Source organism: Equus przewalskii, chromosome 8 (assembly GCF_037783145.1).
Source record: "Equus przewalskii isolate Varuska chromosome 8, EquPr2, whole genome shotgun sequence".
In the NCBI taxonomy this organism is placed as follows: Eukaryota; Metazoa; Chordata; class Mammalia; order Perissodactyla; family Equidae; genus Equus; species Equus przewalskii.
The window spans coordinates 45,970,699-45,990,462 of record NC_091838.1 but is presented as its reverse complement, the minus strand read 5'-3'; the positions used below and the strand labels follow the sequence as shown (position 1 = coordinate 45,990,462).

At 50.6% G+C, this 19,764-nt stretch overlaps 1 protein-coding gene and 1 long non-coding RNA gene across 2 annotated transcripts in view; one reads left to right on the top strand and one right to left on the bottom strand.

Moving 5' to 3' along the window:
- Positions 1-3,538: 3,538 nt before the first annotated feature.
- Positions 3,539-10,152, bottom strand: KCNS2 (potassium voltage-gated channel modifier subfamily S member 2). The gene is made up of 2 exons (XM_070631815.1): positions 9,217-10,152; positions 3,539-8,574 (listed from the first exon to the last, which is right to left on the bottom strand). Exon 2 carries the CDS (start codon positions 8,529-8,531, stop codon positions 7,098-7,100), a length of 1,434 nt encoding a protein of 477 aa, XP_070487916.1. The 5' UTR covers positions 8,532-8,574; positions 9,217-10,152; the 3' UTR covers positions 3,539-7,097.
- The window catches only part of LOC139085254 (uncharacterized), a 109,038-nt gene continuing 97,885 nt past the window's right edge, over positions 8,612-19,764 (top strand). Inside the window, exon 1 of the long non-coding RNA XR_011543458.1 lies at positions 8,612-8,764. This is a non-coding gene — a long non-coding RNA (uncharacterized lncRNA). The remainder of the gene's footprint in view (positions 8,765-19,764) is intronic.

Here is a 19,764-nt window from a genome sequence, read left to right as displayed (position 1 = left end):
TATGGTTCCACTAACAGAAGTGAGGGAGAAGGCAGCAGCAGGAGCAAACTTGGAGGGAAGGTATAAGTCTAGTTTTAGACATGGTGACTTCCAAGTGCACATGGGTAACATGTGCATGGGCCCCAGGAGTGAGATGAGGTCAGGCAAGGAGACATGGAGTCATCTGCACACTGGTTGAGGCTCTTGCTTGGGCAGAGAGCACTGCAGCCTGCTAAGGACAGAAGTCTGGAGGAAATGCATGATGAAGAGGGTCAGAAGGAGGACAAAGACCCAGTGGGGATATGAGAAGGAGAGGCAGAGCCCACAGGAGAACCAGCAATGTGCAGTGTCCAAAAACCAGAGAGGAAGGAGTGCGAAGAACTCAGAGGTTGGCCTATGGGGTCAAAGCATTTGGGGGAGCTTGAGAACTGAGGAAGGGCCATTAAATTTAGCCATTAGGAAAGCACTGGTGATCTTTAAGAGAGCAGCTTGAAAAGAGTGGTAGGGACAGGAGCCGATCACAGAGGTAAAATAAGGAAATGGATGAAGAGGAAAGCCGAGGCCACCAGCAGAGATCACCCATCAGGAATTTCTCAGGAGAAAGGAGAGAGGTGGGATGATAGCTGCAATGGGCCAACAGGGAAAGGAAAGGCCTTGGACCACAATCATCCCTAGGGGGCTACCCCTCAGTTGCTGGTCTTCCACAGGATTCCACCTTCCTTTTCTTCTGTTTCTCTCTGTACCCTTCCTGGGCCATCTCACCCATGGTCTCAACTTCCATCTCTCAGCTGATGACTCCCATTCCAGGCTTCCCTCTGCCCTCCCCACACCTTCATCTGTGCATCCCCCAGGCACTGAGGCAACACGACTCAACCTTGGGCAGGGACCTAAGCATTTCTTTGTTTCTCTTGGTGGCACCACCATCCACCCATCCACCCAGTCACCAGCCAAGCCAGAAGCCGTCCCAGTGCTCCCTCTCTCTCAAACCCACATCTGGTCGTTGACAGAGTCCTATAGAGTCAACCTTCTTGGCAACCTGTTCTGCCCCTTCCTCTCCAGCCCATTCCCTTGCTATCTGACCTGCACTGTGGGAGTGACCTCAGACAGATCTCCTGGCCCCTCCCACATCTTCCAGCTGCTGTCAGAGTCATGGGCTGGCAGCATTAATCTGGTCAGGACATCCCATCCCAGGGACAAAAGAATGAAGCTCAAGCTCTTTTGATGGCTTTTCTCTGGGCTGTTTTTATACCATACTTCTTTTCAGCCATGCTGACTTACATGTCTCACATACGCTGGCCTCCTTGTCTTTGCTTGTATCGGTCCCTGTTCATGAAACCTTCTTCCCTTTGCCTCCCCTCTATCTCTCCATTCCTGGCTCCCACCACCTGTCTGGCCAACACTTGATCCTTTTCTGTTTGCAACCCAGAAGTCCCATCTTCAGGAGGAAACATTTCCCCCTCCTTTCCTTGTGTCCTCACTGCCCTCTTCATCAAAAAGGCTTAGTTATTTCCACATCTGTATTCTACCAGACTATGAGCCGCTTTGTTGGAGGAGGAGAGAAGAGATGCCAGGTGGAGAGGGGTGCGAACTGACTCCAGCACTGATCACCTCCCTGGTGGGCTAGGAGCATGCTATATTGACCGGAAATAAATGAATTCAATGGAAGGCCTAAAATAACTTCAGTAAGCATATCCTCGCCTGTTCTCCCTAATTTAGTCTTCTCTCTTTCCCCTCATTCCTCTCTGCCTTTTCTTTTATTTCCTCTTTCCTCTTTTGCGTTTCCTTTTTCCTGGTTTCTCCCTATTCCTTTTTCCTTCTGTAGGAACTGGCACCAGCTTCTTGGCCCATCTGCCTTTTTTTCCTCCTCTGTTGTATTTTGCCCCTGGGCCAGGTCTTTGAGGCCTTGTTTGTGTCTACATCCTTCTGAAAGCATCAGTTTGTCACCTGCAGACACAGTCGTGTGCTTCAGAGAATTTAGCCAGGAGGATGGTGATAGTGATAAATGAGGTCACAGAAGGAGGAAAATGTTGCAGATTTTCAGATCTACAGTATCAATTGGATATAACACCTAGCTAAGGTCCTTGGGTAGAAATGCTAGTTCAAAGTTCTCCTAAAAATAAGAGGAGATAATAAGCATGTGCGTTTAAGTTCTTCCCTCAAGAGGAGGTGTTTGCTTTTCCTTTTAAGGTGCAAGGCATCCTGGCCCCAAAATATCCCTGAACAGCCATTTATACCCCAGCTGGAGGGAGGAGATGTGCTCCACCCCACCTGGAGGGAAGGCAAGGACCATGGTAACTTCGAGTGCCTTCTCAGGGCTGCATGTCAGTCCTGCCACGCCCTTCCTCGGCTGCCGTGGGACTAGGGGACAAGGTTAACATGTCACCACACCCTTCTGCAGGTTACACAGAAGAGGACACCTCAGTGAGAATTAAGTGCAGGATGGGAGATTCATCTGCCCTTGTACATTTAGGGTCCCAGGTGGGGCTCAATAGCCTCACGGGAACAGGGACGGGGGATCTGCCAGGCTTTACAAAGGGCATAGACATAAACGGCGAAGAGTTAGCCCTGAAGCCAAATGGGATCAGTGTGATTTTCTTCTCTAATGATTTTTAACAGCAGGAATTTGGATTACACGTGAACCACTTAAAGCCCAAAGGAGACGCTTGTTGATTATTTTCAAACTCTACTCACCTGGCACAGGCGCCAGCCCAAGCATTTCTCTAGTATCATTGTCCCTAAAACTGTCTTCTGTTGTGGTTGGCTGTTGAAGAGAGAAATGAAAACAAATAGAAGGTTGTTTGTGAGCAGTCCCTCCGCTCTGCTTAAAAGTAAGTTAAGAGTTTCGGGATCTGCTCACTGCCATAATGAGGACGCAGAGGGGCACGGAGAGATTCTGTTTACATTGAGATGAAGAACCGGGAAGGGCTTTAGGGGTGTTCTAATCCAAACTTCTCATTTTGCAGCAGAGGTTTGTGAGTCTCAGAGAGGCCCAGTGATGCACCTAAAGATGACAGAGTTGAATGCAAAATCAGGAGCAGAGCCCAGGGAGCCCAATGACCTTCTGCAGATTCACTGTGGCCTGCAGAAGGCTCAGAGTGTAAGTCACCACTGGGTAAGGAAGAGCTGAGGATTGGTTCTACGTGTCCCTCAGTAATATTCACACCAAACCAGCCAGGACACTCAGGTTACCCAGTACCCAATTTACGGTCAGGGTGGTAATGTGGCAGCAGCAAGAATGGCCCTGGTGGGGTGGGGTCGGCACTGATAGGCCCATCAGAGGTGCTGAGCAAGACGGTGTGGAAGGGGAAAACCCTACAAGGGTGTCTGTTTCACGAGGGCTTCAAGAATAAATAACCTTCTACAAAGCAGGCTGGGGGCTTTAGATCCTGGTGAAAAGGGGGTCCCACCTCTACATGCCTGTAAAGAACAAGTAACAGCTCTTCCTTCCCAACAAATGCTCAAAAAGCCCAGCCTTTCTCAGAGAATCGGTCCCCAACTTTGAATGCCCTTGATGTGTTTGCCACTCTATATGTAATTGAGGCACTTCAGGAAGCATAAATAAAGTTTTTCTATTTAATCTGCATACGCTTTGAGGCTGGAGTCTGGAGCATGTCAGTGCTACTGCTCATTCCCGAGTCGAGGCGCGGAGACCAGGGTGCAGCCATCAGACACAATGGTTCGGCGGGGCCTGTATCAATGCTCGCACAGTAGTGTGTTAATGAGTGTTAAAACTGACGTCGCAAATACAGCGTTCTCAATTTTTAAAATTACAACTCTGAAACAATCATGCTGTTAAAACAACAAGAAATACCAGTTAAGCCCTCAAGTAGATAACACACAGCCTGTACAGATCACTGGTGTCCCAAAGTGCATAACAAATCATTTTCTTTGAAATGAGGTGAGAATTAGCAGGTAGTTCAATTGTTTGAGTAAGATAAGAAGAAATAACAAATCCAAACATTGAATACCAATTACTACCTTAGGAGCTACAAATTGGCTCGGCATTACAACATGCCCCTCCTCAGTAGCAAACCCAGGAAATGTGGGGGTTTGGCAGAAAACACAAACCTATAACCAATATGCATCTATGCAATAAAGACATAGTGTCCCTTCCCAGCCAGCACTTTTAAAATGCTCATCACATATATTGTGAGAAAACCCTGGCCCATATATCTGTCCCAATGGCATTGAAAATAACAACTTTCAGATGTTGGGAGTGAAGCTGCTCTCAAGCTAACAGCTGGAAATAAGTGATCTGAAGCTTCTACTGTGTCCCCTTAAAGGAGGATTATGGGTCAGTCTGATAGCCTGGTGGCCAAAGATGTCACCTCATATTTATATTCTTAACTCCAGAAACAGAGCAGAAAATTAAGCTGACCCTCCCCAGTTAGCTTCAGGGACTAGAAGAAACTGCTACATAAGACGTTATTTAGCAAGGTCAATCAAAGCCCCATTGAGAGCATTTGTGAACTTCACACCGGGGTAGTACTCTGGGGGAGAGGAAGCTTATTTCTCCCTGGGTCACAGTTTAGTCTCCATCCGTTGTGAGAATTAACTCCAGTGTTCAAGCCAGCTCGGTTTCTGTCTCTCTTATCTGAAACCACACTTGGAAAACTTAATGCTATTAGGACATTCTCATGCTCAGAAATGAGTGAAATTCCAGATGAGCAAAGTAATATTTTATACAAGTCTATATATGTACAAAAGATGTTAAAAAGACAGTCTCTAAAGCACTTTGGGATTCCCCCAATGGAAGGCACCAGATAAATGCAAGTCATTACCAAAATGAAAAGTCAAGTTTTCTGGCTTTCACATCTGCAAAGAGTAACCACAGGGGTGTCTCTTTTTTTGGTAGTAAAACCTGCTTGTTTAGAAAAATACTCATGAGAGTGACTGACTTATTCTGCCTCTTTCCTTCTTTCCACTTTTCACAAACTTTAGGGTCAGTGACCACGGAAACCCTGCTCAGTGACCCAACGCCATCACCCTTGGCAAACTGAACAGTCCTCAAGTTTGTACCATCTCTGGCCTTCTGTGCAGCTGGGGATAATTTCATAAATTCGCTGTCTTCCAGCACTGGAAACATCAGCCAAAGCCAAGTGCTCCATGTGCAAATTCTGAAAAATAACCCTGCTCTTCTGACTTAGTGGCTGGTGCCCCGAAGTCATCTCATCTTTCCAGATGCTTCTGAGAAACAGACATAGATGGCAGACTATCAGGCACTAGGAGGTGGCTGCCTCCCTGCCTCCAAGAGGCTCCAGTTTAATGGAGGGATTTGAACTGAGGACTCAAGGGCATAAGTGACTAGTACATTCATACAACTAGTTGCCTGCTCTGTGGTAGCCATGGTAAGTACAAGTATACGAAGCCTGTGACAGACCCTTACCACACCCCCGTGAAGTATGTATTAGCCTCAACAACTAAAACACAAAATGGACCTCTTTAGGGAAAGTCCAAGCCTTGGATAAAAAGCCTGCTTAACTCCACCCTGAGACTCCTGAATTCTACAGCCTTTCCAAGGACTGAACAATAATGGAAGCCAACCGGAAAACCATCTGAATTACCTAGAAGATACTGGAGAAGAATAATCTTCCAAAGCGGCCCAGGATTCCCTTCACAATGTGCTAGTTAACTGGAGAAGAGGGGAGAGAGCATTTTGGAGAAGGCTAGAGTTCTTAACCTTCAACACAAGTTTAGAAGTTTAAAGGTCTTTTCAATAGCATTAAGCTTTTCAAGAAGTTTACAATTATCTAGGACATTTTATGAAGTAACAATTTTTAATTTTCTAAGTCTTTCCTTTCTCCTGCCCTCTTTCCATCCTCCCCCAAGAAAAGGCAGTGAAAACGGAAATAAGAACGATAGTATTTGCATCCTGGGTAAGCCACACTGCTGTCATGTACATCTGTATTTAGAGTACACACTTCCATACCACCAGGTTTCCAAGTCACACCAGGAACTCCAGGGCAATTAGAGCATCGCATGTAACATACTGTATCCTAGAAGCAAAATTATCCGAGTCAATTCTTCTTGGAAATAAAAGGGCTCTCATTTTATAAGCTTTCAGAGCAGAAAACAAGTCTCTAAGCTACTGCCCTTGCTAGAAACCCAACAACATTCACCTCAGGGAGACAATACAACATTAAACCTCTTAGTAGAGAAAGACAACATGACCTTATTCCTAAACATCTCTAAAAATAAATGTTTCAAAAACATGCTAATATCTAAGACATGGCAAAGTTTGGTCAAATGGCCTAGACCACGAGCCTTAGCCAGAAATAAATGTCTCTATGGTCACTCTAGGAAAGACAGAGGCCTGACTTTGAAGATCTTCAAGCATCCTCTGATTTGGCCTAAGTTTAACTGAAGCCTCTGTCCCTAATGTATTTATTCTTGGAAAAAAATTTCAATCTTAACTACTTGTTTAACTGAGCAACATTCTCTAAAGAGCAACATTTACAAGATGAACATGAGCAGATGTCGTTCCAGAGGTGACCAGTGCACCCATGCAGGCCACAGAGCTGCAGGTCATTCGTAAAACAACTCACAGACTTGCACTGGTCATGTGTGCTTAACTTCACCTTCTCTTTGTTTGGGTATTAAAACTGAACGAAAGCAATGGATAAAGAACTGAGATTTTGTTTTCACATGACTGTGAACAAAAATCTCCTCATATCCTTGCTAACCCCATAGATGTGTTTCCACTGGACAGACTTGTGGGGGCTTTTTATACAGAACTCATATGACAACCTCAGAAACAGGAGCACAGACAACTCATAGACAGTACTAGGCCACGAGCACTGGAATAGAGTACACAATGAACAGAAAAATTAGCATTCTGGATGGTACTCATCTGGCAGAAAGGTGAACATTTTACGCCCATGATGCAAAGACCAGTGAGTGTCATTTCGTTGAAAGGTGCAATGGCATGGTGTCAGACACACCACCCTCTAAAAATGATTCTAAATAGTGTAAAAGCAGCCTGGTGTGCATATCCCATGCATCTCTCCCCTTTGGGGCTGGGCATACTCCTTACGCCATAACCCTAAGCTGCCTGGATTGTGACAGAGGCACAAGAGACAGCTTAGCAATGTGGGTTTGAGGATGACAAGTCCTCCTAGCTAATGCAGAGAATCATTTAAACTTAGTTCGCTTGGTGAGCTCCTGCTCATGTTTGTCAGGCTTGCCATGAGGGATTTAACTTTATGGGCATAGTAGTCCCTTAAATTGATGGAAGGGACTTCCTTCATTCCATCTCCAAAGTCACAGCTGCGCATGGCACTCTCGAGTTGTTTTTGGCGTCGATAAAAGTGGGAGAATTTATTGAAGATCAAGGTGATGGGCAGTACCACCACTAGGATGCCTGCCAGGATGCAGGCAGAGGCAGTCAGCTTCCCTGCTGTGGTCCCTGGGACCACATCCCCATACCCCACAGTGGTCATACTGACCGTAGCCCACCACCAGCAGGCAGGGATTGTGGCCAGGCCCTCGTTCTCCTCCTTTTCGATGGTGTAAGCCACTACCGAGAAGATGGAAATTCCCACGGAGAGGTAGAGCAAAAGCAGCCCTACTTCTTTGTAGCTGTATTTCAGGGTGGCCCCCAGGGAGCGGAGGCCAGTGGAGTGCCTAGCCAGCTTTAAAATGCGGAAAATCCGCATCAGCCTCAGGACCTGGGCCACCCTGCCCAAGTTGGCCAGGGTAGGTGTGCTCTCCACCACCAGGTTCACCACCAGAGTGATGTAAAAGGGGACGATGGACATGAGGTCGATAAGGTTTAGGGCATTCTTGAAAAACTTGAGGAAGTCAGGGGCCACAGCAAACCTGGCCACCAGCTCAAATGTGAACCAGGCGATGCCAAAGTGCTCCACGATTTCGAACCTGGGGTCCTCGCCAGGGTTGCCCTGGCTGTCAGGGATTTGGAAGTCTGGCAGGCTATTGAGGCACATGGTGATGATGGATCCCAACACCACCAGGATAGATAGGACGCTGAAGACCCTGCTCAGAACTGAGTAGCCAGGGTTGTCCAGCGCCAGCCACAGCTGCCTGCGGAAGTTGCCCAGGGGCTGCCCGTCAAACTTGGAGGCGTCGTTGTAGAAGGCCAGGATCTCATCGAAGGAGGATGTGGTGCTCTCCTGGTCACTCTGCTCATCCCACTTCTCCTGCTCGGGCTCCACTTTGCGGCCATGGTAGCTGTAGCTGCAACAGGAGTCGATGAAGAACTCGTTGATGCCCCAGTACTCGATCTCTTGGCTGAAGGAGAAGACGCACAGCTCGGCCATGACGTGAAGTTTGCCGGTGTGGTAGAAATGCAGGACATAAGGGAAGAGTTCGGGGTTGCGGTCAAAGTAGAACTCACGCTGGACGTCGTCGTAGTCATCGCAGAGCTCCAGAATGGCCTCACGCGAGTGGCAGAGCAGCAGGCGGCCCAGGCGCGTCTCAGGGAAGCGCAGCAGCGTATGCGACCGCAGCCGCCTCTTGAAGCCTCCTACGTTGATGCGGATCTCTCCATCCTCGACGTTGGCCTCCGACAGGTCCCACAGGCTCTGGCCGGTCATGATGGAGACGCCCAGCCGCCCGCGCCGCGCGGGGGCGCTACACCTGAAAGCAGAGGGAACCGCGTCGGGTGAGCACAGGGCGCTCAGGGCTTGGGCGTCCCTCTCTTTCTCCCCACCCGTCCCTGGCCGGCCCAGTCCTCTCCAGACGGGTCTCTGGATGCTGAAGGGCACTGGGATGCGAGGAACCGTTCTGGAGGTTTGACCCCCTCCCAAGGAAAAGCTGGGGGAGGGAGGTATGTTTACACCAGCGTGGCCGCACCTCCACTCCCACCCCGGGGGTCCTGTCGGTCGCTTTACCCTTGCGGGGGTCGCGCGCCCGCGGATCCGAGAGCCCAGGGAGCTGCAAGCTGACCTTGCCCGTGGGCGAGCCGAGGAGACGCCCCCGCCCGCTCGCCGCAGACAGGCGGGACCGGAGCTGGGATGCGCACGGGCAGGGCTGGGCCATGATAGGGGGCGCGTGGCTTCGGGAGGGAGGCGGGGAAATTCACGGCTTGAGTCTGTAAACTGGGGCTGGGAAAAGGGAGCCGGCCTGGCGTCCCCCGAGTCCAGCCCCCACGACTGGAGCCCCCTCGCCCCCATCCCTGGGCCTCCCCGCCCGCCTGGCGCCGTGCCCCGGATCCGCGTGCGCCGCGCCTTACCCAGCGGAGCTGCCCAGGCTCGCCCTTTGCGTTCTGGAAACGCTTACCTGCGAGCACGGGGGCCCGCGGCTGAGGCCGGCGGGAAACTTCCCCGACCTGCTGGCGAGCATCGCTGCGGCCGCCGCCGCTGCCACCGCCGCCGCCGCCTGGCTGTGCGTGTGCGCGCGGGTGCGAGTGTGTGTGCGCCTGTGTGTGCGCCTGGCGGGCTGGCGGGCGGGGTCCGCCGAGCGTCTCCTCCTGTCTCCGGCCAGAGATGCTGCCTCCGCCTGCAGTTGCGGGAGGCTCACAGGTGGCTGCGTGGCCCCGACGCTCCCTGAGCTCCTTTCTCTGGATCCGCGCGCTCCTCAGTCCCCACGAGAGACAACAGCCCGCACCGCAGGCGCCCCCGGGAGCCGGAGCGGGAGCCGAGCGGGTGCGCCTGGGCGCGGCGCAGTGGTGCTGAACGGACAGCTCCGCGCGTCTCAGTCCCGGACGCGGCAGCCGCCCGAGACCCGGTCGAAGCCGCCACAGCTGCCGCCTTGGCTTTTCTGCTCTCCTGCGGCACGTCACGGCGACCCCTTTGCGCCCCCAGCTCGACACAGCCGACGCCTTCCCCAACCCCTCACCCATTCCCTGGTGACAGCTCTTTTTGCCACCTTCTCTTCTCCCAGGGCGCAGGCAGGGATTGCCTATGGTGACCTTTCCCCAGTGGGTCTCAGATGGGAGCCGGGCTGGGGAATGAGGGTGGCTTGTGCGAGTCCGGGGGAAGGGCAGGGCAGGAGAAACTCCGGGTTTCCTCTTTTAGGGACCTGATGAAAAGTTTCCTGAAGCGGAGGGGGGAGAGCAGTTTTGGGGAAAGGCAGCAGGAGGGGAGAAAAGGGAGCAGGGAAGCCTGAGGTTGAGCTCAGCTTAGCTTGCTAGGGGCGGGAGTGCAGGCCCCACCGGTGTGGGAGGGAGTCACGCAGTTCTGTTTGGGAGCTCTGTATGGGCATCTGTGTACATGGCGGGTGTGGGATGCGGCTTTGGAGGAGTGCAGGGAACTGTGTGTGTGTGTGTGTGTGTGTATGTGTGTGTGTGTGTGTAGTCTAAGGACAGTAGGACTTTTCAGTGTCTGTGGGCAGCGTTGATAAAAATGGGACCTCTGCGGGGTGGGGAGATACATACAGTGTGTCAGAACAGGGGAATCTAGGGCATGTCAGTGTGGTGTGTACACAGTGGGGGACTGTGAGCTGTGTGTACAGCATGCTATATACAGTGTAGTATTCAGTGGGATTGTGACAGGGTCCGTGTGGGTAATGAAATAGCTGTGTGTGTGTGGACTGAAAGTGGGGACTGTGGGGTGTGAGTCCAGTGTGGATGTTCTTAGTACCTGTGTCCCAGTTCCGCAGCAGACTTCTGGCCCAGATCTGAGCTCTTGGTCTCCTAGAATTGTTCCTTAAGGCACTGTCTGCTGGACCCCAGCTGAGAAATAGACCCATAGTCCCCTCCCCTTGGTCTCCCAGCCCTTTTGCCTGGTCCCGCATTTGCAAAGACTTTGAGCTTAGCTTGGAGCTAGTGAGCTGCAGGTCCTGGTCAGAAGTCCTAGGAAAGCCCTTGTGGTGTGGCTCTGGACTCACAGGGGAGCCACCAAAGCCAAAGTAGGAAGCACATCCTTTGTTTATGTGGCCCTGGCAATGCCATCCCAGCTAGACAGAGCTCAAGTGCTTTGGAGCTTCTTGGAGGCCAGGGGTGGACCCTTGATCCGGCTTCATGTGGGGGCTCCTGGATGCAAGCCTGGCTTCACTTAGAGGAGACTTGTCCATGTGCCAGTTGCCTGCCTCTGGGTACGTGTGGGTGTGTGTGGGGGGGTGTTGCCTGCTGAAAGGGTCCTCACCCATGTCACTGCGGACCTCTGCAAGTGCAGGGGATTCCATGAAGGCAGGCACACACAGGAGGGGAGAGTAGGTGGTGAGGGCCTGATGCTCTTCTCTTGGGTCTGATGCTCTCAGAGAAGGGCAAGTCTGCTGGTATGGGGAGACAGAGAGACAGACAGACAGACAGACAGATAGACAGAGAATTCAGTATTTATTGTCTTTGATTCCTTCTCTGTTTCTTTCGAGGTCTGTGTTTTGAAGTATGCTCACCTCATTCCCTGTCTGGGTCTGTTGGATCTATCATTTGAAGTCTGTGGCTCTCCCCACACCTGGCTGGATTGCAGTCTGGAGTCCCCTGGGTCTCTTTTATCCCCATGGGAGTGCTGCTGAGAGTGTCCCAGCCCTTGCTGAGGGAGTAAGTGTGTATATGTGTTTAAGTGCATGTGTAATCACTGTGTTGCTGCCTTTTTCACTCTTTCTCCGCCCCCTCCCACACCTTGGGGGTGGCGGGGGCTGTGAGGTCTCCTTGCTGCAGGTGCCCTTAGCAGCAGCACCTGTGTGGCAGGCTTCGTGGCCGCTGCGGCTCTCTCTACCTAGCCCTTCACCCTCATTCTCTCGCTATGCACTGCCTGGCTTCTGGCCACCCCAAAGCTTACAGCCTCCCAGCCTCCCTTCTGCTTCGCTGCCACATGTCTTTGTCGCTTCTGCTGCATGGCCATCATTCCCAGCCACACCCAGTCCCTTAGCCTCACTCCTGACTCTTCTCCTGGCTTAGCTCAATGCATAAATCACCTTTTCCTGCTGCATTCAGAGGGTCCCTCCCCCCCAGAAATGCTTGGGTTTGATGGCTCTGGGGGTTTCCTCCCTCCCCTGCTTTATTTATCTGCCTGCCTCCTTCTCTTCCTGTCTGTTTTTGTTCTTGCTCATTCCTTCTTCCTTTGTGGTCATGGGAGATTTCACCCATGGAGGGAGAGCCCCCTCTGCCTTCTGTTTCGCTTTGTTTCTCCACACCCACGGCCCCACTACCACAGACCACAAGGGCTCTGCATGGCCCCCTGGGTCTCTCACTCTCACTGGCTCTCTAAGAGGGGTCACTCCATACCCATTTCAGCTCTGCTCTCTATAATTGCCAGCTCCCTCCACCTCCCTCCTTTCTGTTTATCCTCCCTTCCTCCCTATCTCCTTCTCCCTTGTCCCCTTCCACAGCTGACAGAGCTGTGCCAACATGCCCCCAGCCACTGGGGGGCCCAGCATCTGTCCTTGCCCTTTGTTAGCATTTCCTGAGGCTTGGGTCAAGAACAGGCTTCCGTGTCTGCCTTTCCTTGAACAGAAAATTGAACTTGGAGGCCACAAGGAGAAGCCCGAGTTTGGGGCACATCATTTATTTCTTGGAAAGGCCGAGGCAGAAGCTCTGAGGGTCTGACAGATGCCTTTGCAGAGGGTTAAATGTATGTGACAGGCAGAGCCACTTGTTTATTTCCCCAGTCACTGCACTGAAGAGAAACGGAGCCGTCTCCCTCCTTCTGTACCTGGGAAGCTGGCTGTGTTTATGGTTTATTTAGAGGTCTGAGCCCTGACCTTAAAATACAGCTGCCTGCTCCAGGTACATGTCAAGGCCTGCCCCTGGGCTGGCCTGCCAGGGAGATCCTGAAGGGGTAGAGGGGTGAGAGGAGAGGCACCCTGGGAAGGGCAACGAAGGGACTCCAGGCAGTGGCCCAGATCCCTCCACCTGGGAGCCTATTATCTCTGCCTCCGCTGCCAACACTGATCTCTCAGTTGAGCCCACACATCTCAGAGTCGGCTTTTTTCTCTGACAGGCGAGGGGGCTGCACTGGTGGCTTGGCTGAGGGAGCCAGGCTGCCTGACCTACATTCCCCACGGCAGAGGAGCTAGCACTCATCTTCCCCCCAGGGTGTGAGCACAGGGGTGCCTGCCCGCCACCCTGCTAGAGTGGACTGTTCGCCTCTGTCCATCCCGCTCCCCACCAGCCACCTTCCCCATCATAGCCAGAGTGCCTCTTAAAAACAGAAACCAGGTCATGTCATTCCCTCCTGAAAGCCTTCCAGGGGCTTCCTGTCGAACTGAGAATGAAAGCTGCTTCCTTACCACAGTTCCAAGGCCTCTGTGGTGCACCCTGCTCAGCTCGCAGACTTCATCCCATTTGTCTCTTCTCCATCAATTATGCTCCAGCCATGTGCCCCTTTGCTCCCTCTGCAGGGCCTTTGCACCTTCTGTTCTCTCTGCTTGTCATAGCAGCTTCACACAGCAGGCATCATCCTGTCACTCAGGCCTTGGTTTAAATGTCACCTCCTCAGAAAGGCCTGATGCCCAATCTAAACTGGATCCCTCAGTCAGTTTCTGTCATTTCTTTCACAACACTGACATTAAATAGTTATTGAATGACAAATGATAAGGCTTCAACTCCAGTCTTACATTACTCTGTGCTAGCCAAAGTCTTGGCCCAGCTCTTCTTCTTCCTGGTGGATCAAGAAGGTGAGAAGTGTGTGTGTGTGTGTGTGTGTGGAGGGGAGGGAAGTTGCTGTTCCTGAGGCTGTGGCTTGGAGCCCCTAGGCTGTGGGGTGATCTCCCAAACAATTGATTAGCCTAATAGATCTCATCCCTGGCTGCACATTAGAATCACTTGGGGAGCTTTTAAAATAGCCAATGCCTCTAGATGTCTTGGGCCTCACCCAGACCAATTAAATCAGAATCTGTGGTGTAGGGCCCAGGGAATCCATGTTTTCTTAAAGCCCCTTAAGTGATGGGAATGTGGAGCCAAGGCTGAGAGCCTGAGCAGCCTGTCTTTGGGGGAGTGGACACAGAGCTGTGTCCCCCAGTGCTGCCCAGTGGTCAGCACCAAAGGCAGGGACTGTGTCTTAGCTCGGTAAACTGCGCTGCCCCCCCTCCCCAACTTTAGGGTCAGTGCCTTTATGGAGTGGGGCACCATAAAGGCTGGGTACTTTTGTCACCACCTCCCCTCCATCCCTGGCTCCTGCAGGGCTCCCGGAGCCCTGTGCCTCTCAGAATCATTGGCCTTGGAGACAACTAGTGATTAAGAATAGTGGTGGTTTCTTCCTCTCCTTGGAAGGGCATCTGCTCCTAAGCCTTTATTAGGCTGATGGTGGTAATGAGGACCAGAAACAAGGGAGCTAGCAGGCCTGTCTGGGTGGATTTACAGTGGAAAGGGCATGAAGAAGCTGCTGGGGGCAGAGGCGGACCAGAAGAGAAGAGGAAAGCAGGAGGGGAGACCCTGAGCTGAGGAAGCCAGGCTGATCCTTGGGAAGGATGGTGTGAGAGAAGCGAGGAATGAGAATGGTGGGAGAGATTGAGAGAAAAGTTGGGGATCAAAGGGTTTTAAGAAGTTTTGCTGTGTTATGAATGTAATTCCTCATTGTTTTCTCAAGAGGCAACAGTAAATATTTATACAGCCTTTGTGTTGTTTCTGGATGCTAGACTGAATTTATTACATGTGAGCCCTTGCCTAGGCCATTTGGCTTTATCCCCAGAGCCAGAGGCCACCCTTCTCTCCTCCCACAGCGCCCTCATCCGTAGGTTGACAAGGAGGTTGACAAGGTGCCCCTGGAGGTTGACAAGGCAGAGAAGGTTATTTCTGAAGGGCTCCTCTCTGAGAACCTTAATAAAAAGGGGGCCAGATGCTCCCTTGCTGGCAGGCACAGGGCCCGTTCCTGGGAGTTGGTGCCCTTGAGGTCCTCCTTCTTGTGCCTCCTGATCCAAGTCCCTTCTTCTTCGGGTCTCTCTCTACAAATCGCCCCCCACCCCCGAGTACTCCTCCATTGGGGCCCTTCACTGAATTCCCCAGAACATCCTGGGAAAGGCTGGAATAATTAAGATAAACCTGATTAAATTTAGACTTAAGGTTGCCACAGGGAAATTAACAAGAGGACTACATGGCTCCAAGGTAGGGGCCCCTCTCAGTCTCACCCTTATCTGCCTCTGAGGTCTGAATGTCTTTCCCCTCTACCCCAGACCACCCATGAAAGCCCACAGTGTGCAATTTGAGCCCCAAAGACCCAGGAACTTCCTCTCCATCTGATTCAAGCAAATCCTTGACTTCTGCTGTCCCTCCTCTCTTGACCCTTCTCTGGGTGACTGACAGTTGGACTAATGCCCCCAGCCCCTCCCCCTGGCCCTACTATCTGGGCCCAGCAGGACACTGGATCAGGACAGTTTACCTCAAGGGCCTCACTTGTGTTCAGGGCATGGTGGCGTCTCAACAACCATCCACCACAGCAGGTGGCTGATGAAGATGAAGATAGTGGAGAACATGAAGCTGAGATGAGGGTGAAGGCAGCAATAGGGGGAAGCCACTGGCTGAGGTATGTGCTCTGGAGCTAGATTGCTTGGGTCCCAGACCAGCTCTTCTAGCCAGGTATCCTTGGGCAAAACATCCACCCTCTCCATGCCTCGTGGTCCTCATCTTTGAAACCTATGGTAGTCCCTAACTCATAAGGTTAGAATTAAGAGGAGCATTAAAGAGCTATACCAAGGCCTGGTGCATACAAGAGGTTAAAATGTTAACCATGACCAGTGCCAATTAGTGAGTGCTTATGATGTGACCGGCCCTGTGCTAAGCTCTCTGTGTGCCTCCTGCCCTCATATAGGTACTGTTATTAACCTCGTTTCACTGATGCCCATTAAATGGGGTGTTTAGACTCAAACATGGCTCTCTGTTTCCAAAATCTGCCCTCTCAATGACCTCAAGTAGGTGCAGGACTAACTAGGATAGGCTACTTGCTGTAACAATCCTCCAAGTCCAGTGGCTGAAGATAATAAAAGGATTGTTTCTCACTCATGTTATAGTCCAATTGGGTGTCTGGGAGCAGCCTTCCGCATGGTGATTCCAGGACTCAGGCTTCTTCCTTCTAGAGCTCCACCAGCTTCTAGGGCCTTGGAACCCTTCTCTGGGATCTTCTGCATCAAGATGGGAGATGAGGGAAGAGAGCATGGACGATGGCATGAGATGTTTTCAAGGCCAGGTCTGGAAGTGGCAGACTTCACTTCTGCCTGCATTCCTTTGGCCAGAACTCAGTCATGTTGACCCACATAACTGAGAGAGGTGGAGGAGGCTGCAAGAAGAAGAGAAATTGGGGGCACCAGCATTCTTTATTGCCAATGGAGGAGTAGAAGCTGGTAGACATCCTGCATCCATTCTGCCCAAGGTGGAGAGAGGGAGCACAGGAAAGTCCTTACCTGCTGCTTATCATGAGGTGGCTGAAGGTAACCTCAGCTGGAAAGACCTTGCTGCAGGAGGCAGGCCCTGGGTGACCTGTTTCTCTAGGAGTCTTGAGCTGGCGCTGAGGAATGGTCTTTCAGCCTCAGATAAGACTTTGTTTCCCTTTTCTCAGAGTGACATTTTCAGCCCTGAACTTATCGACACCACACATCTGAAGAAGGGTGTTAGTCCTGGTTCTTGTTGCAAGCAGCAGAGAGTTAGGCAGAGGAAGCATCTAATAAAGGACGTTAGGTAGTTCTCAGACTCTCCAGACCAGAAACCAGACTTGGAAGCTGCAGAGACTGAAAACCCACTCCTCTCCTCTTCCTTTGATCTCTGCTCCATCCCCAGGCTGGGAACCTGGGGGAAATCTCTCAGGGAAAAATTTCCTTTCTTCCCTGGCCTGCTTGTCCTTTATCACAACCAACTGCCTACTCTGGGACATGTTCCCAGCTCTCCAAGCCTCCTCCAGCTCAGAGGTACTCATAGCTGCTCACAGCTTCAGGCCCTCACTCTTCTGTGAAAGTGACACACACACCCCCAACTATTCATCCGTTGCCCATCAGTTGATCAATCCATCTACCCACTTCCCCCTCCCACACTCTGGATGCCTCTGTGGGCTCCTGTTTCCATGGTTACTCCAGGGCCTAAGTCTGCTCTGGGTTTGCTGAAAGATTCTCTGCTCTAGGCCGTTCCCATGACAGCCTTACTGCTGGACTCAAACTCTGGATTGCTTGTGGTGTCCCACCCTTCTTGCAGCTCTCCCTTCCCACAGATCACACGTTGCTTGAGCATTGGTCCATCAAGGTGATTGGCTTCCTGGATTTGAAATTAAATCAAAAGCTCTCCAGGATTTGAACAAAGAGGCGCTCTGGAAGCAGAATATCTGAGAGGTGGCCACAGGAAGCCAAGTGGTCATTCCCAGAGATAGGTAGTGCCCCTTTGTAATGATGACAAAAGTAACATTTACTGGGCAGTTACTATAGGCCAGGCACTGTTCTAAAGATTTCACATCTACGAACTAGGTTAATCCTCACAACGACCCTGTGGGGTAGATATTATGATACCTGAGGGAAACGGGCGCAAAAAGGTTGAGTAACATGTTAGGTTACAGAGCTAACCAGTGACAGAGCTGGAATTCAAGGCAAGACAGGCTGACTCTAGAGATTCATTGTTACACACGGCATTCATGGCCTCTCTATGGCCATTCCTCCCCACAGAGGAATTCTGGAACTTTCCCTGATTCATTTTTCAAGACAGGAGGTATGTTTCTGAACAACTCCCCAGCATTCACCTCTGCTCTGGGGACAAAAAATGCCCGTATATGAGAACCCCCTTTTTCACTCTAGATGCATTTGGCAACAGCTTCCAGTTGCTCAGAAGCCTGGGTTCATCACAGCTGTTCTCAGGAGCAACCTGACTCTACCCACCCTGAGCTGGGCTGTCTGTGGGCTCTAGAGGTTTCCTCAGGTCACAGCCAAGCTGCAGCTTATCCTCAGAGGCCTTCAGGAAGGTGGGAAGAAGCAATCCCATCAGAGAAACCCAGCTGAGGGAAGACACAAGATGTTCCCCACGAGTGACAGAAAACCAATTCACACTCTTCCCTGCAGCCAAAAAATTAAGCTAATTTTTCATTTCTCTGCTTACGTGCGACTCAACTAAACATAGGCATTTAAGAATGCAAACAATGACTAGATTTTCCTAATTTAGGGCAGTTTTAATTAAATCTTGCTAAAATGACAGAGGATCTGGATATTTTTATTGTGATAGGAAGCTATGTGATTTGGGAATAGGAAAGGTGGGGAACACAAGGCCAGAAATGCCTCCTCCCTCCGCCACCTCCCACCCTGGCCTGGCCTCCCAGGCCTGCCCCATTAAGCATGTCTCCTGAGAAAGGGTGCAGTTCTCTTGGAATTCTTGTTTCCTTTGCTCTTGTTTTTACTACAGGAAATTAGTTTTCTCACACTGCACTCATTCTAAGTAGCTGGCATTGAAAAATCCAAACGACTTAGTGAAAAAAGGCTTAAATTACAGGATTATTTTTGAAAGAAAATTGGAGTTACCAGAAATTCATGGCATAAATATTAAGAAACTAAAATCAAAAGTTTCAAAGGTAGAGTCTTCTAGCACATACTGCCCACCCACATCCAGTTCGCCTCTCCCTCTGGGTACATAGAAGGATGACATTTTCCCACCCTCTCCAGGTTTGGAGGAAACATGTGACTTGTTCTGGCCAATGAGCTGTGTCTGGAGGTGATGTGTCACATGTGGGCCAGAGCATTTAACTGGCAGTGTGGGAGGCTGCAGTGTTCTCTTCCCCTGCTGTGGAAGTGCCTGCCGCAAGACCAAAGCAGCCCGGACCCCTGAGCTACCGCGCGGAGCACGGCTGCCCTGGGGCCTCCCGGAGTTGAAGGAGATCTCGTGTGTCTGAGAGCTACACTTTGGTCGGGTCACATCACTGAGGTTTGAGGGAAGTTGGTTGTTTCCTACAGCAGAGTCTCTCCTTCCTGATTAATACAATAAATAATGCTTTTCTAGTAATCGTTGTACAATAGCACCACATTACTTTAATTATTTTATATTAGATTATTTAGGAATTTCGAAAATCATCGGTCCTGTTTAGTCTGGAATGGGATGAAGTTTACTTTTGCTGAATCTAAATAAGATTGTTAGAGAACATATTTAACTTATTTAAGCAAAATGTACATGTCAGCAGGAAGACTTTAACATTTACCAAAATTCCAGATTAAGGCTAAAAGCAGCCCCTCAAAATAAAAGTGGTCAAAATGAGAGGTAGAGTCATTTCTCAGAGAACTGCGGGTGTGAGCAGGTCCATGAATGGAAAACACTGATTTAAGTGTACAGCGATTGAATGGTTGGAAAGAAGGAGGTGAAAAGATGTCTGAAGAAGAATTTTAAGAAGTTTTTCTGTGTGATGTGCTGCCCCACCAAGAAAACCCTTGTTAACATGTATTAGTTAAGGTAGTGCCAACTGGTGTAATAAATAAATGTGTTATGGCTCAAACATGATAGACACTACTTGTTACTCACATGAAGGCCAGAAGATTTGTTTCAAACTGTGGACAGTTTGGGGCCAGCCCCGGTGGCCTAGTAGTTAAATTGTGGGCAGTTCTCCTAAAGTGGTGATTCAGGCAATTGGGCTCCTTCCCATCTTCAACACATCCTTCCAGTGTTGCAGAGTTCACCTACACTGAGCCAGGAGAAGGGGAAAGAGGGTAGAGATGGATGTGGGATGTTTTTATAGCCTGGGCCCAGATGTGGTGCATGTCGTATCCACTGGTATTTCATTGGTCAGAACTGAGTCACATGACCATTCATAATTGCAAGGGAGGCTGGGAGATGTTATCTAGCTTGTGGCCAGGAGGAAGAGGAATCAGATTTGGTGAAGACCTAGCCAGTTTATGTCGCTAAAGTTCTCCATTCCTTCAAAGTTGGATTTGAGTATGCTTTTAAAATGTAACCCCATGTACGGAGAGTCATAAGTGGAACCAGCTTTGTGCAGGTTATAT